At 42.9% G+C, this 15,207-nt stretch overlaps 1 protein-coding gene across 3 annotated transcripts in view; it reads left to right on the plus strand.

The window, feature by feature from the left end:
* ERAP1 (endoplasmic reticulum aminopeptidase 1) overlaps window positions 1–15,207 on the plus strand; it is a 144,003-nt gene that overhangs the window by 120,893 nt on the left and 7,903 nt on the right. For all 3 annotated transcript variants that reach the window (XM_062212367.1, XM_062212368.1, XM_062212369.1), the window contains exons 11-14: window positions 4,454–4,608; window positions 6,641–6,720; window positions 7,500–7,683; window positions 14,828–14,984. In XM_062212367.1, coding sequence (XP_062068351.1) covers window positions 4,454–4,608; window positions 6,641–6,720; window positions 7,500–7,683; window positions 14,828–14,984 — 576 coding nt within the window. The remainder of the gene's footprint in view (window positions 1–4,453; window positions 4,609–6,640; window positions 6,721–7,499; window positions 7,684–14,827; window positions 14,985–15,207) is intronic.

A 15,207-nucleotide genomic window follows, 5' to 3' on the forward strand; every position in this document is an offset into this window, starting at 1 on the left:
CGACCGGGACTAGAACCCGGTGTGCTGGCGCCGCAAGGCGGAGGATTAGCCTATTGAGCCACGGCAACGGCGCCTTTTCAATTTCTTGATGTAGATACCAATTACAATAAACCTTAACACTGCTTTTGCTGTATCCCACAAATTTTGGTATGTTAGATTGCCATCTTTACTTGTTTCCAGAAATTTTATTTCTCTTGATTTCTTCTGTGATCCACTGTTCATTCAGTGACATGTACATTCTCCATGTGTTTACATATGATGTAGGTATTCTTGGGTTGTTGATTTCCAGCTTCATTGCATTGTGGTCTGAGAAGATGCGTGGTATGACTTCAATTTTTTTTTTTTTTACTTTTCTGAGACTTGCTCTATGGCCTAGCATGTAGTCAATTTTCGAGGAAGTTCGTATACTAGAGAAAAATATGTGCACTCTTTGGCTGTAGAGTAGAAGATTCTGTAGATATCTGCTAGGTCTATTTGGTCTATGGTGTCAATTAACTCTGTTTCCTTACTGATTTTCTTTTTCTTTTTCATTTTCAATTATCTTTATATACAGAAGATCGATTTAGTATATATTAAGTAAAGATTTCATCAGTTTGTACCCACACAGAAACACAAAGTGTAAAATACTGTTTCCTTACTGATGTTCTGTTTTGTTGATCTGTCCATGGCTCAGAGTAGGGTATTCATATCTCCCATTACTATTGTATTTGGATCTATATCTACCTTTAAATCTTTCAACATTTCTTTTAAATAGCCAGGTGCCCTGTAGTTGGGCACATATACATTTATAATGGTCACATCTTCCTGTTGAATTGACTGTTTGATTTTATATAGTATCCTTCTTTGACTCTCTTGATGGTTTTTGTTTTAAAGTCTATTTTGTCTGATATTAGAATGGCCACGCCAGCTTTTTCTTGGTTTCTGTTAGCATGGGTTATCTTTTTTCATCCTTTCACTTTCAGTCTGCGAGCATCTTTGTTGGCAAGAAGTGTTTCTTGTAGGCAGCAAATAGATGGGTTTTATTTAATACATTCAGCCAGTCTGTGTCTTTTAACTGGGGAGGTGACCATTTACATTCAGTGTTTCTGTTGTTAAGTATCGGCTTTGCCCCCCCCCCCCATGTTTCTGTAAATAGTTCTGTTTTGGATTTCATTTGTTCTTTTGCTGGGTAATTATCTACTTTTCCAGTGATGTTCCTGTTTCTGTGTGTAGCACATCTTTGAGCATGTTTCCTAGGGCTGGACGAGTGCTTCCAAATTCTTTTAATTTCTTTTTGCTGTAGAAGATAGTTACTTTCTCCATTCATAAATGAGAGTTTTGCAGGACATAGTAATCTGGGTTGACAGTTTTTTTGTTAGGGAAAAAATGTCTCGCCATTCTCTCCTTGCCTGTAGGGTTTGTGATGAGAAGTCTGGGGTGAGTTTAATTGGGTTTGCTCTGAATGTGATTTGTTGTTTCTCTTGTACATGTTTTAGGATCTTTTCTTTATGGGTTACTGAGGAGAGCTTTGCCACTATGTGTCAGGGTGAGCATCTTTTCTGGTCCTGTCTATTGGGAATTCTGTGTACTTCCAGAAGTTGGATGTCTCAGCTATGATTTCATTAAGAAAGCCTTCTAATCCTTTCTCTGTTTTTATGCCTTGTGGAATTCCTAGGATCTGTATGTTGGAACACCTGATAGAATCTTGCAGATCTCCAACCATGTTTTTTCAATTTGCTGATTTCTTGTGTTTGGTCTGTTATTTCTAGAAATTTGTCTTCTAGTTCTGATATTCGCTCTTTTTCATTTATTCTATTGACTCTCCACTGTATTTTTCTCTCATGCACATTTTAGAATCTTTGTTTTGCTGTGGTGAGTTTGATTACAGTGTGTTGTGGAGAGGATCTTTTCTGGTCATTTTTATGAGTTCTGTGTGCTTCCTGTACTTGGATGTCCCTTTTTCCAAACCAGGAAAATCTTGTTATTTCACTAATAAGGCCTTCTAATCCTTTGTTTCCATGGCTTCAGGAACTCCTAGAACCCATATATTGGGTCTTTTATAGTATCCTATAGATTCCCAACAGTGTCTTTTAGTTCTCTAACTTCCTCTTGTTCCTGGTTTGACTCTACACTTTCCTGTGCTTTGTCTAAGTCCAGTATTCTTTCTTCACCAATTCTGTTAAGGCTCTCCACTGCATTTTTCATTCTATTGAATTCTTCATTTTGATTTCTCTTTAAGATCTCAACTTCATGGGAGAAATTCTATCTTTCATGTCCTGTACTGATTCAGTAGTTTATATATTTGCTTCTGACTACTTCTATGTAATCTTATGATCAGTTCTTTGAATTCCATTTCTTGCATTTCTATCTCATCTTAATCTGTTATTGAAGTTTTGTGTTCTTCTGGGGGTGTCATGTTATCTTATTGTTTCTTGAATTGATGTATTGAGCATTTGTGGAGATATTCTTTACTTTTTTTTTTGCTGTGGCAGCTTTTATCTTTTGTATTATGACTCTGTAGATAAGTGGAATGACTGCTTTTAGTGACTATCTAGAGGCTTGCAGTGGGTGAGGCCAGAGAGCGCTGACCATGGTTAAGGGTGTGCCTAAGGTGACAAATCCAGACAATCTTTCTTTTAATCAGAAGGGAAATGTATTCTGCTCAGCTGAGCTCCTCTTCTCAATGGAGACCAGTGCCTAAGCGCTAGCCCCAGTGGGTACAACATTTTGTCCACTCTGTCCCAAGGACCACACAAAGGATCTGTGCAGTCCTCGGCATAAGTTCGGTTTCCCCAGCTGTGTCTCTCACCAGGGAACCAGGAAAGTCTGAGCATGTGGAGTCTCCCACTGAGACTGCTCCAGGTTCCAGCCGCACTATGAGTCCTCCCACACACCTTCAGTTTTCTTTACAGTCCCAGTACAGAAGCCTCACACAGTCCCAAGCTCCTAGACCCCTGTTCTCCCCACCAGAGTCGGGAGTCTCCACTCTGCTGGTTGCTGGGCACAGACGTGAGCTGATTCAGTTGTTATGTATGTCCAAAATGGTGCCTGCTCTATCAGCTTGTTCCAGGATGCTGTTGTAAAGTGATGGGGAGAGAGAAATGTATCTGTCCTATCTTTTTTTCTTTTTTCTTCTTCCCTCCTTTAGTTTGGCTGGTACACTTTCTCCCACGGGGCTCCAAGCCACATTCCCTCTAGGCTCTTCATGCAGCTTTTTCACCAGTGGCTTGGGCTGCTGGGGTCTGGTCTCGCCTCACTTTCCAGTACTGGTGTGTAGGCTCTCGGCTGTTGGAGTCCTGAGCTGTGGGTGCCCATGCCCTCCACCCAGATCCACTGTGTCCCTCTAATTTCAGAAGAGTTTCCTCTGCCATTTTCTCCTTAACTCTTCCCTGAGACTACACTCTCTCCACTTTTTTAAAAACTATCTTCTGGGCTTGAGCAGTAAGCTCCCTCCCTACTCCACCATCTTGGAAACTTTGTTTCTAACTCTTAAGTTTTTATATTGTCAAAAAATGATATCCCATTGTGAGTTCATGATGACTTATTACATAATGGCCCATCACAATTCTATCACTTGGGAAGCACAGGCTATTGACCGTTTTTCTGCCTTGCTTCTCTGAGAGCCAGCATAGTTAAGTAGGTGTCAAACCTGACCACTTCCTGTCCTCCTCTCATTCTCATTCATATGCCTGCTTTGTGCCTGGTGTTCTGCCAGCATGAAGATTGCCCAGCAGCACCAGAGACGCTAACTATCCTCAAGACACATGTGTGTAGTGGAGGGTGAGAAAGGAAAAACTGGCATATGAAAAAGCTATCTGTACCCCCATGTTTAGAGCGGCTCAACTCGAAGAAGATACAGAATCAACCCACATGTCGTGAACTAAATGACTAAAGTAGTGTGTGTATACACAATGGAATATTACTTAGCTATGAAACAGAATGAAATCCTGTCTTTTGCAACAGGATGGATGCAACAGAGACCATTATGCTTAGTGACAAACCAGTCCCCAAAAGACAAGTCGCATTTTCTGATTTGTGGTAACTAATAGAGTACAAAAAAGGTATGGGTGAAATTGACATTCTGAGACATTACTTTTATAGCCCTTTTCTGTACTCATAAGGAACAGTGGTTTTTCTACTTGTTCTTTATTTAGTGGAGGTTTAAGCTGGTGATTAAGTAAATTGAAAGTATGTCATAAAGAACTAAAAGAAAAATGAGCTAGGATGTGGTGAAAATTATATATGAAATATCTGAAATTTGTTCTCCTTACATAAAGCTTAAAGTAAACGGTAGGTGCTCAAGTGGAGGTGCAGTGACTGGGATGGTGGGGGAAGGAAGCCGCAGCAGGGCTGGGACCAGGGAGCTCCACGAAGAGGGCTGTCGCCAGCCGTGGCCCTCGGAGTGCAAGCTGGCCTTCTGTCTTCCGGGATTTGGGTATTGAGTGAGTGACGCGTCTGCCTCTGTATCGACCAGCACTGGCGACAGGAAGTCCTGGATGTGAAAGCCATGATGAACACCTGGACGCTGCAGAAGGGCTTTCCCCTGGTGACTGTGACGGTGAGAGGGAGGAAGGTGCACCTGGAGCAAGAGCACTACATGAAGGGGGCTGACGGCGCCCCGGAAACCAGGTAATGCTCGTGCCGAGCTTGGGTGCCTGCCTGTGGGGTGACGTCTCACTTCTGGTGCCCTCGCCTCTGTTGCTCCAGCGCTTCAGTTGAGCCTGTGTATCTTGGGAAGCCCATGCACACCCCATCTCCCCAAAGATTAAGGGGGCTTCAGGCGTTGGTTAATCTTGGCCGCACTGAAGATACATAAGTATTCTAACAGGCTCGTGTTTTGTAGTTTGGGGTGTGATTTATACATTCAGACTTGAAATTGTCCTGATCTAAGGAATTGCCACTAAATTATAGTTCTTGGCATCTGGGTTTGAGCTAAGGACAAAAGCATTTAGGTGACTTCTGGGAATCTCTTGCTGGGAAGCCAGGGTTAGGTCCTAGAAGCTGCTCACCAGCACAGAGGGGTACAGTTAGAAATGAGATGCTGCAACCTGATTGACCCTGGATGGACGTAATTTTTTTTATCTTGAAATAAGACTTGGAGAAGTTGCAAGAAAAGTGCAAGGAATTTCCATATATTGTTTACACATATGAGTTAACTTTTTAAGATTTCTTTTATTTGAAAGGCAGAAGGAGGGAGAGGTCTTCCATCCACTGGTTCACTCCCCAGATGGCTGCAATGGCTCGAGCTGCACCAATCTGAAGCCAGGAGCCAGGAGCTGCTTCCAGGTCTCCCATGTGGGTTCAGAGGCCCAAGCACTTAGGCCATCTTCTACTGCTTTCCCAGGCCATAGCAGAGAGCTGGATCGAAAGTGGAGCAGCCGGGACTAGAACTGGCGCCCATATGGGATGCCACCACTGCAAGCAGTGGCTTTACCCACTAAGCCACAGTGCTAGCCCCAGCATCATATGTCTCCAGCTTACTTTCAGACCATTTTGGATGTGGAACATTTTTGCCCAGGTGTTTTTTTTTTTTTTTTAAAGTTTGTGGAAAATTGAAGTATACTTTGGCACAAGAGACCTTCTAAATCAGTAATTATTTCATAGCATGCATTTTCCATAAACTTCCTAAACTGCTTGCATGTATATATTTATAAATATGTATTATATATATGGAGACAAAGCACATGGTAAAAAGTTAATGTATCTGGGGGCCGGCGCTGTAGCAGGTGTAGCGGTGTAGCAGGTAAAGCTGCTGCCTGCAGTGCCGGCATCCCATATGGGCCCCAGTTCGAGTCCCGGCTGCTCTACTTCCAATCCAGCTCTCTGCTATGGCCTGGGAAAGCAGGCCTCCCCCCCCCCCCCCGAGGCAGAGGCAGAGAGGCGCAGAAAGTAAATAAAACTTTTTAAAAAAAGATGTATGATGCTCTTTAAACACTCCAGTTGTGCTGTTTCCTAAAAAAAAAAAAAAAAAAAACAAGGAAAATCACTTATAATAACTGCAGTGTAGTTCTCAACTAGGAAATGAACTTGATATAATGCTATTATCTGTAAGCCCTATTCCACTTTGACTAATTGTCTTAAAAGTGTCTTTATTGTAAAATAGAAAAAACTCTTGGTAAGAGTTCCTTACAGGATCATATATTTGTCACGTGTTGGTCTGCTTTTTTCTGAAACAACTCTTGAGTCTTGACAATCTTCAGAACACAAGGCCAGATATTTCATAGAATGACCCTCAGTTTGGGTTCTGTTTATGATCAGGTTCAGGTTAAGCAAGACTGGCAGGAATTGCCAATGAAGGCAGTGTTGTGTCCTTATCTGCATATGATACAGGAGATGTATACTGTCACTTCTTGCTATCACCAGTGCTCACTGTTCTTAAATTGGGCCTCTGAGCTCTGGTTGGCCAATCGCTGGAAAGACTTTCAAAGCTCCTTTAAGTCCAAGTTCCTCTATCTACTCTGAATCCAAGAAGGCTGAATAGTGCCTGAACTGGCCCTCCTTGCAAAGTTGAACAGCTGGAGGTGGCTGCGAGATCTTGACTAGAGTGGCTTGGGCACCTTCCTGTCCTACAGTAGCCAGTGCCTAGCACAGGACAGGTGACTTAGCTGCTACTTTGTCGAACTGGTCAACAGATGGGCCACCCATGACCTCCTGTCTTTAGGTATTTGTGGCATGTTCCATTGACGTTCATTACCAGCAAATCGGATGTGGTCCAAAGATTTTTGCTGAAGACAAAAACAGGTAATTTATCATGGAAATAATGATTAATTGAAAGAAGAAATATGGAAATGTATAGGATTTAAATAATGAGTTTTGTCTGCTACTTTTTAAAAGATTTATTTATTGGAAAGTCAGAGTTAGTTAGTTAGGGAGAGGGGGGGAGAGAGAAGGAGGTCTTCCATCCAATGGTTTGCTCCCCAATTGGCCGCAACAGCCGGAGTGTGCCGATCCAAAGCCAGGAGCTTCTTCTGGGTCTCCCACATGGGTGCAGGGGCCCAAGGAGTTGGGCCATCTTCCACTGCTATCCCAGGCCATAGCAGAGGGCTGTATGGGAAGTGGAGCAGTGCGGTCTCAAACTGGCACCCATATGGGATGCTGGCGCTTCAGGCCAGGGCGTTAACCCGCTGCACCACAGCGCCAGCCCTTGTATGCTATTTACCTTGGTTAAAACGGAATTAGGTCAAAAATACTATCTGGTTACAATAAAGAATGGCCATTACCTTGGCAGACAGATTAAAACTGAGTTATATAATAATGAAATGGAGAATTAGTAGTGAATACTGTTATTTTCCTAACACAAATGCAGGGAGGGTGTGGCCAGGAATGTGGTTGTATTAAGTCTTACAGAACTTTTTAAAGCTAGGGGTAGCTCTTGTCTATTGGGTTGTTTTCTGGTTTCTAAAAGAAGTGATTTCAGATGGTTCGGTCTGAAGCTCCTCTCTGGTTTCCTGTCCATTCTCCGATCAGAGGAGCTCTCACTGGTCCAGGCGTAACTGGAACTGTGATCTATCTTGGTCTAGACGTGCTGCTCCTCCCAGAAGCGGTGGAATGGATCAAGTTCAACGTGGGGATGAACGGCTACTACATTGTGCATTACGAGGGTGACGGATGGGATTCTTTGACTGGCCTTCTGAAAGGGGCGCACACGGCAATCGGCAGTAATGACCGGGCGAGTCTCATTAACAGCGCGTTTCAGCTTGTCAGGTGATATGGGCTGTGCAGGGTCTTGGTTTATTTCTGCACGTTCTTGGATTCTTAGAGATGACAGTACTTGATGGCTAGTAAGTTGAAAGGGGTTTTCCGGAGTTCTCACAATCCAAGGCTGTTCTTAGAGGGGGTAACGTCATCAGTGACTGGTGAGTAACTTGAAGGACCTGTATCTTTTTTTTTTAAACTTTTATTTAATGAATATAAATTTCCAATGTACAGCTTATGGATTACAATGGCTTCCCCCCCTCTCATAACTTCCCTCCCACCCGCAACCCTCCCCTCTCCCGCTCCCTCTCCCCTTCCATTCACATCAAGATTCATTTGCAATTCTCTTTATATACAGAAGATCAATTTAGTATACATTAAGTAAAGATTTCAACAGTTTGCACCCACATAGGAACACAAAGTGAAACATACTGTTTGAGAACTAGTTATAGCATTAAATCAAAATGTACAGCACATTAAGGACAGAGATCCCACATGAGGAGCAAGTGCACAGTGACTCCTGTTGTTGACCCAACAAATTGACACTCTAGTTTATGGCGCCAGTAACCACCCTAGGCTCTCGTCATGAGTTGCCAAGGCTGTGGAAGCCTTCCGAGTTCACCGACTCTGATCATATTTAGACAAGGTCATAAAAGACAGAGTGAGGATAGTAACCAAGGATCCTAAGAGTGGCATTTACCAGGTTTGAACAATTATACAGCATTAAGTGGGGAAGAGGACCATCAGTACACACAGGATGGGAGTAGAGCCATTGGAGGTAGAGTAGAGGTTATGATTACAAAGGAATGAGGCCCAAGTGCGCTAGACAGGGTCTAGAACAAAGGACAGAGTCATTATTAGAGGAGCTAAGAAAGGTGCTGTCTAAGCTACAATTAAGTTTTCTGATTGAGAGGCAAATAGAACCTGACAGAAGGGGCTTGATGATAATCTGTTGGGCTTTAGGCCTTGTAAGTTAAGAGGCCCAGGCCTATCTATCTCTTCACATGGGGTACATCCTAAGGGAGGTGTGAACCTCCTAGGGGAAGGCACTCTGTTGATTTTCATTACTTGGCTGGCCTAGGAGGAGAGCTGGCCAGGTAAAGGCAGGTGGCATCTCTAACAAGGAATTTATAGTTCTGCCTGCAATGTTGCTGACCCTACTTGACCATCCCCTCAGCTGCAGTGGTCACTTTGGAAGTTGGGCTGAGTGAAGGGCTTTTCAGCTTAGAGCCAATAAGATCTGTGGCTCTGACCTGGGCATCCTTCAACTCCAGGGCAGGTCCATTTCCAGTGATCCAACTCTTGGCTGGCAGAGCTGCCAGGGCTCTTCACAAGCTGACTTCTGCTGAAGCCCAGGCTTACCACATTGAAAGCCACTGCAGTGGACTGGCCTGTTGGGTCTCCTTGAGGGCAGATCACTGTACAGAACAGCCATTAATAGGCCTGCCACCCATTGCTTCTGATGCCTAGCTTTCTTTTCCTCCTGGTTTGTGTTAAAGCAGACCAGAAGATGCAAGTCAAGGGAGTGCCCGTGTCCCATCTCTAATCTTCGGTGGCCTGAACTACAAGTCTATAGTCACAGGCATGCTCTGTAGTAGTTTTTCTTTCTTTTTTCTTTTTTTTTGACAGGCAGAGTAGACAGTGAGAGAGAGACAGAGAGAAAGGTCTTCCTTTTGCCGTTGGTTCACCCTTCAATGGCTGCTGCGGTAGGCGCGCTGCGACCGGCGCACCGCGCTGATCCGATGGCAGGAGCCAGGTGCTTCTCCTGGTCTCCCATGGGGTGCAGGGCCCAAGGACTTGGGCCATCCTCCACTGCACTCCCTGGCCACAGCAGAGAGCTGGCCTGGAAGAGGGGTAACCGGGACAGGATCGGTGCCCCGCCCGGGACTAGAACCCGGTGTGCCGGCGCCGCAAGGCAGAGGATTAGCCTAGTGAGCCACGGCGCCGGCCTGTAGTAGTTTTTCTAAGGTAGACAATGCCCATGAGGAAAATTATATTCTCACTTTTAAACTTTCTTCCCCTTTGGTCTGAAAGGGAGGTTTTTTCTACTTTATACTTTGCTGATGGCGAAGTAAATCTAGCTATGAGATTATTAAGTTCTTATTTTGGCTATGCTATTACAGAAAAATGTTAGCCATCTCTTTTATAAGGTCTAAAAATTGTGCATCCTACAGATTCCTTCATAATAGAATTAGTTTCCTACCTTGAGGAGAATAGAGAAATGAAGGAACAAGTTGGGCTTAGAATAGAGAAATGAGGGAGCAAGTCCTAGATCGCTTGCTGACAATAGCAATATCACATGAATACTTAGCAAACAGTTTCAACCATTAGATAACAACTTAAGAAAACATTTACCAGAAGGTCCAATGCCTTCTATAAATTTTAAGAATCATGTATTTGGAAACACCTCTTAAATATCTAACATGGTGTAGTTTGTTTCGCCAGTAAACTTAAGCACAACCATCTAAAATGTTTTTAGTTTCTTTCTACCAACAAGTTTAAAACATATGATACACAGATTCAGGTCACACAAATTAAAATGTATCTTTGATTAATTTTAGCAGCTTAAATTTATGGACAATCTTTAAGCCAGTTAAAATAAAACTCTTAATAAAATTTCCCCATGTGGACATACAATATGTACACACATATAACATAATAGACCAATATAGCAATTTTAATAATAGCTTTTAAAATCTTTAACTCTTTTTGTAGATTGCCAATTGATTTGAATTGCTTTTTGTTTTGAGTAACCTCAGTTAACCATACTTTCTCTCAGTTGGTACTGTTAATACATTATTGGCTTCATCTGTTTACAGAGCCATCCCAAAGTACTGAATACAATAGAAGTGGCTGGAAAAAGTCCATAGGAACCTATAGGAGGACAGCTAAACCCAGAACCAACAACGCTTTAGTTTTATGAGCAGCAAATCATATATAACTGTGGATGACAAAAGACTTTAAGTCGCCATGTTTAAAATTATAAACTCATCAACCAACAAGAGGCACTTGCTTACTTCACAGTATTTTTGAAAGCACCTGTAGGATTTTACAACTATTTAACCCTTTAGGCCTCTGGGGCTTTCTCATTAAGATAACTATCATGTCTAGTAACACAAGATCATTAGACTTTTTAATTCTCAAACATTTGTATTAATAGCATTTTCCATTATAGAAACTTAAAGTCTGGTACCACATCACATCTTGACAGTACTTCTAATATAATCCAAGTAGCCTGATTAGTTGGTGTCTCTATAAGATGAGAGACATAGGTCCTTTGATTTTTTTTTTCAGTTGGGCCCAAACTGGAAAAACCAAAGTCCAAGATTTACTGGAAATTTTAGAGTCCAGATTGTTTGAAACTTTGATTTTTTGAATGCCTGTCATGAATGCCAAGAAGGCTCAAAATCCAAAATATCTGGTTGAAATAGGATTCCTTAAAATCATGACATAACATAGACCAAATTTGATCATTGTTACAAGGTGATTATTCAAATCTTTGAAAATAAGCACATATTTAAATAACCCATAGCTCTTAATAAAAATTCAGCTGTTTTTGAACAATTAGAATTTAACAGACATCAAGAGACAATAGTAGATTACTTTAACACATTGCTTTAACAGAGCATCAGAGTTTAATTCTATGTCAAAGAGAAATTGAGCTTCCTGTGATCTTTTGCTGTGAGGCTTCCTTCCTTTACCTTCTTTCATATTGGTGACCATGTGTCTGTGTTTCTGTGTGTAACACATCTTTAAGCATATTTTGCAGGGCAGGATGAGTGGCAACACATTCTTTCAATTTCTGTTTGCTATGAAAAGTTTTTATTTCACCTTCATTCATAAATGAGCGCTTTGCAGGATATAATATTCTGGGCTGGCAGTTTTTCTCTCTTAGTACCTGGGCTATGTCTCGCCATTCCCTTCTAGCTTGTAGGGTTTCTGATGAGAAGTCTGCTGTGAGTCTAATTGGAGATCCTCTGAGAGTAATCTGATGTTTCTCTCTTGCACATTTTAGAATCTTTTCCTTATGTTTCACTGTGGTGAGTTTGATTACCACATGTCGTGGTGAGGATCTCTTTTGGTCATGTTTATTAGGGGTTCTATAAGCTTCCTGTACTAAGATGCCTCTGTCCTTCTCCAAACCTGGGAAATTTTCTGCTAGTATCTCACTGAAAATGCCTTCTAATCCTTTCTCCCTCTCCATGCCTTCAGGAACTCCTAGAACCCGAATGTTGGGTTTTTTTAATAGTATCCTGTAGATTCCCGACAATATTTTTTAGATTTCTAATTTCCTTTTCTTTTCTTTGGTTTGCCTGTTTCCTTTCCTGTTCTGTCTTCTAATTCCGATATTCTCTCTTCTGCTTCACCCATTCTGTTTTTAAGGCTCTCTAATGTGTTTGTCATTTGATCTATTGAGTTCTTCATTTCATTATGGTTTCTTGTCACTATCACAGTTTCTTGTTCCACTAGTTGTTTCATTTCATTTTGATTCCTCCTTAATATTTCATTTTCACGAGAGATTTTCTATCTTGTCCATTAAGGATTTCTGTAGTTCAAGAATTTGTTTTTGAGAACTTCTTAATGATCTTACCAATTTCCTGAGATCCACTTCTTGCATTTCTTCTATCTCATCATCTTCATAATCTTGAATTGGGGTGTCTTTTTCATTTGGGGGCGTCATAGTGTCTTCCTTGTTCTTGTTACCTCGGTTTTTGCGTTTGTTGTTTGGCATGTTGGAGATATTTGGTTTCTTCACTGTGGTGTTTTTTCTTGTTACACTATGGCTCTATATTAAGTGGACTGTCTGCTTTTGGTGGAGCCTTAGAGGCTTGAGATGAGTGTGAACTGAGAGCTGTGTTTGGTTCCTCAGGGTTGAGGGTGTGTCAAAGATGACACTCCCAGGTTAGGCGTGGTAAATCTTTCATTTTTTTTTTTTTGATTCAAAAGGGAAGTAATTCCGCACAGCTGAACGTAATTGGAGGTAGTTAGCAGGCGAATATACCCACAGGAGCCAGAGATTGGAAGCTCTTTCCCAAGGACCACACAGGGAATCTGTGCTGCCCTCAGTGTGGGCTCCAATTCTCCTGCAGTCTCCCTCTGGGTTGCCAAGTTAGATCCTAATCTCCTGTTATTTCACCCCCCCAGAGTCGGGTGTTTCTGCTAGGTTCAGGGCTGGTGCAGACCTGAGATCGCCCTGCTTATGACGTATGTCCAAAATGGCGCCTGCTCTTTGTCTTGCTAGCCTTTGAGGGGTGAGCGGAGAGAGAGAAACTCGTGTCCGTATCGGTCGCTTTTTTTTTTTTCCCTCTCTCTTCTAGTTAGCCTGGTGAACTTTTCCCCACAGAGTTTCAAGCCTCGTTCCCTCTAGTCTCCTCCTTCCGCTTGCCCGCTGGTGTCTCGGGCTATTGAGTTTCGGCTCACCTTGCGTTCCAGCGCTGGTGTGTTTAGTCTGCCGCTGGTGTCCCGAACTTGGGCTCCCACGCTCTCCACGCAGGTCCACTGTGAATCACCAGTTCTGGAAGAGTTTCCTTTGCTGTTTCTTCCCCCACTCTTCCCTGAACCTGCAGTATCTCCACTTTTATTAAACTGTCTCTTCCTGGACTATCAGTGTGCTCCCTTCCTATTTCGCCATCTTGCCGCTCTCCAGGACCTGTATCTTAATCCTTGTCATTCACAACTCCAATCGGAGCGAGGTGAATGTGTAGAAAGCAGACGAAACCTTGGGAAGTCCTCTCCCCACTCCTGCAGGTCTTCCTGGAGCTGCTGTCAGGGACAGGATTTCTCCCACGCTGGTCTTGACCTCCATAGGTGAAGCGACCCAGGCCCCAGCTCCTGGCACTACACCTTTGGGATTCAAGGGGGGAATTCCTCCCTCCACCCCCCAACATCAGGTAGCCAAACTTGACAGCACCTTTAGGGAGTACAGCTTAAGAGATTTTCCCCACCAAATGAACGTGGAGTGGTTAAGGATAGAGTAAGCGCGCTCTCTCGCTCTCTCTCTCTCTCTCTCTATATATATATATATACATATACATATATGTGTATGTATATATATAGTGTGTTTCTGTGTATAGACGTGTGTGTATATGTAAGCACTATGTGTTTTATATATATATATATTTACCGTTGACGATATTTTTTGAGAAAATGCTCTCCCAGCTTAAAACCCAGATGTGTGTGTGTGTGTGTGTGTAACTTTTATTTAATGAATATAAATTTCCAAAGTACAGCTTATGGATTACAATGGCTTTCTCCCCAACCCCCCCATAACTTCCCTCCTACCCGCAGCCCTCCCCTTTCCCGCTCCCTCTCCCCTTCCATTCACATCAAGATTCATTTTCAATTCTTTATATACAGAAGATCAGTTTAGTATATATTAAGATTTCAACAGTTTGCCCCCACATAGAAACACAAAGTGAAACATACTCTTGGAGTACTAGTGATAGCAGTAAATCACAATGTACAGCACATTAAGGACAGAGATCCCACATGAGGAGCAAGTGCACAGTGACTCCTGTGAAACCCAGACTTGTAATACATGCGCAGGACTTGGGTTTGAAGGGAACCATCAAGGTGGGGTGTGGGGCGCTAATGCTCAGATCCTACTCCCTTCTACTCCCACGTCAGGTTGTTGGTTCTGGCCGGCACTGCCACAGTGCCCCTTCCACAGGGACAGCAGTAGGGAAGACGGTGACTCCTCCAGCTGCGCCCTTCTGCCTGAAGCTGCCTTCATGGCGTATTTCTGCTAGGCTCTGGAGGCCGTTGTTTACGAGGATGAAGTGTGCACCCTACTACCCCCTGCAATGAGGGGATCCCATATGGGTCGGCGCCTTTTAGTGATGGCGGTGAAGGGCTGGCTCTGGGCCCTCGCTTGTGGACGGGAAGGCAGTGTCTTCTATGATCGTGTGTTCTCTGGGCCTCCATGGTGTCTCTACCACAGCGTAGCCCCAGCTGGATGGTTGAGAAACTTCCTGCACAATGTAAACGTGCCAGAAGTGGGTTGTGTGTGGCAGGAAAGGCACCAACCTAAAGGTCATTATTTCCAAGGGCGTTTGTATCTGATTCATTGTCTTGCTTGGAAGATAAAACATTTATATCTTGCAGCGAAAAATTGATTTCCCTATAACCGGTAACCATGGTGTCTCTTGGTCAGCATTGGAAAACTGTCGATCGAAAAAGCCTTGGATTTATCGCTGTACTTGAAACACGAAACGGAAATTATGCCCGTGTTCCAAGGTCTGAATGAGTTGATACCGATGTATAAGTTAATGGAGAAACGAGAGATGGATGAAGTGGAAACTCAATTCAAGGTAAAAGCCTGAAATACAAGGAGTAGTTCCAGAATTGTGGCTTGCCATTCTTGAGAGTTAAAAACCGTGTGTGTGTGTTCTCATGTATGAGTTCTAGAGAAAGGCCATAGAAAAATTAAAAATCCTGTATTTCACAAGCCTTTTGAAGTACCTTCATACATTAAAGAAAAGCACATAAAAATTCAGTATTGGGATGGACTGGTCAAGACTTTGGTTTTCATAT

Source organism: Lepus europaeus, chromosome 15 (genome assembly GCF_033115175.1).
Source record: "Lepus europaeus isolate LE1 chromosome 15, mLepTim1.pri, whole genome shotgun sequence".
NCBI classification, from domain to species: Eukaryota; Metazoa; Chordata; class Mammalia; order Lagomorpha; family Leporidae; genus Lepus; species Lepus europaeus.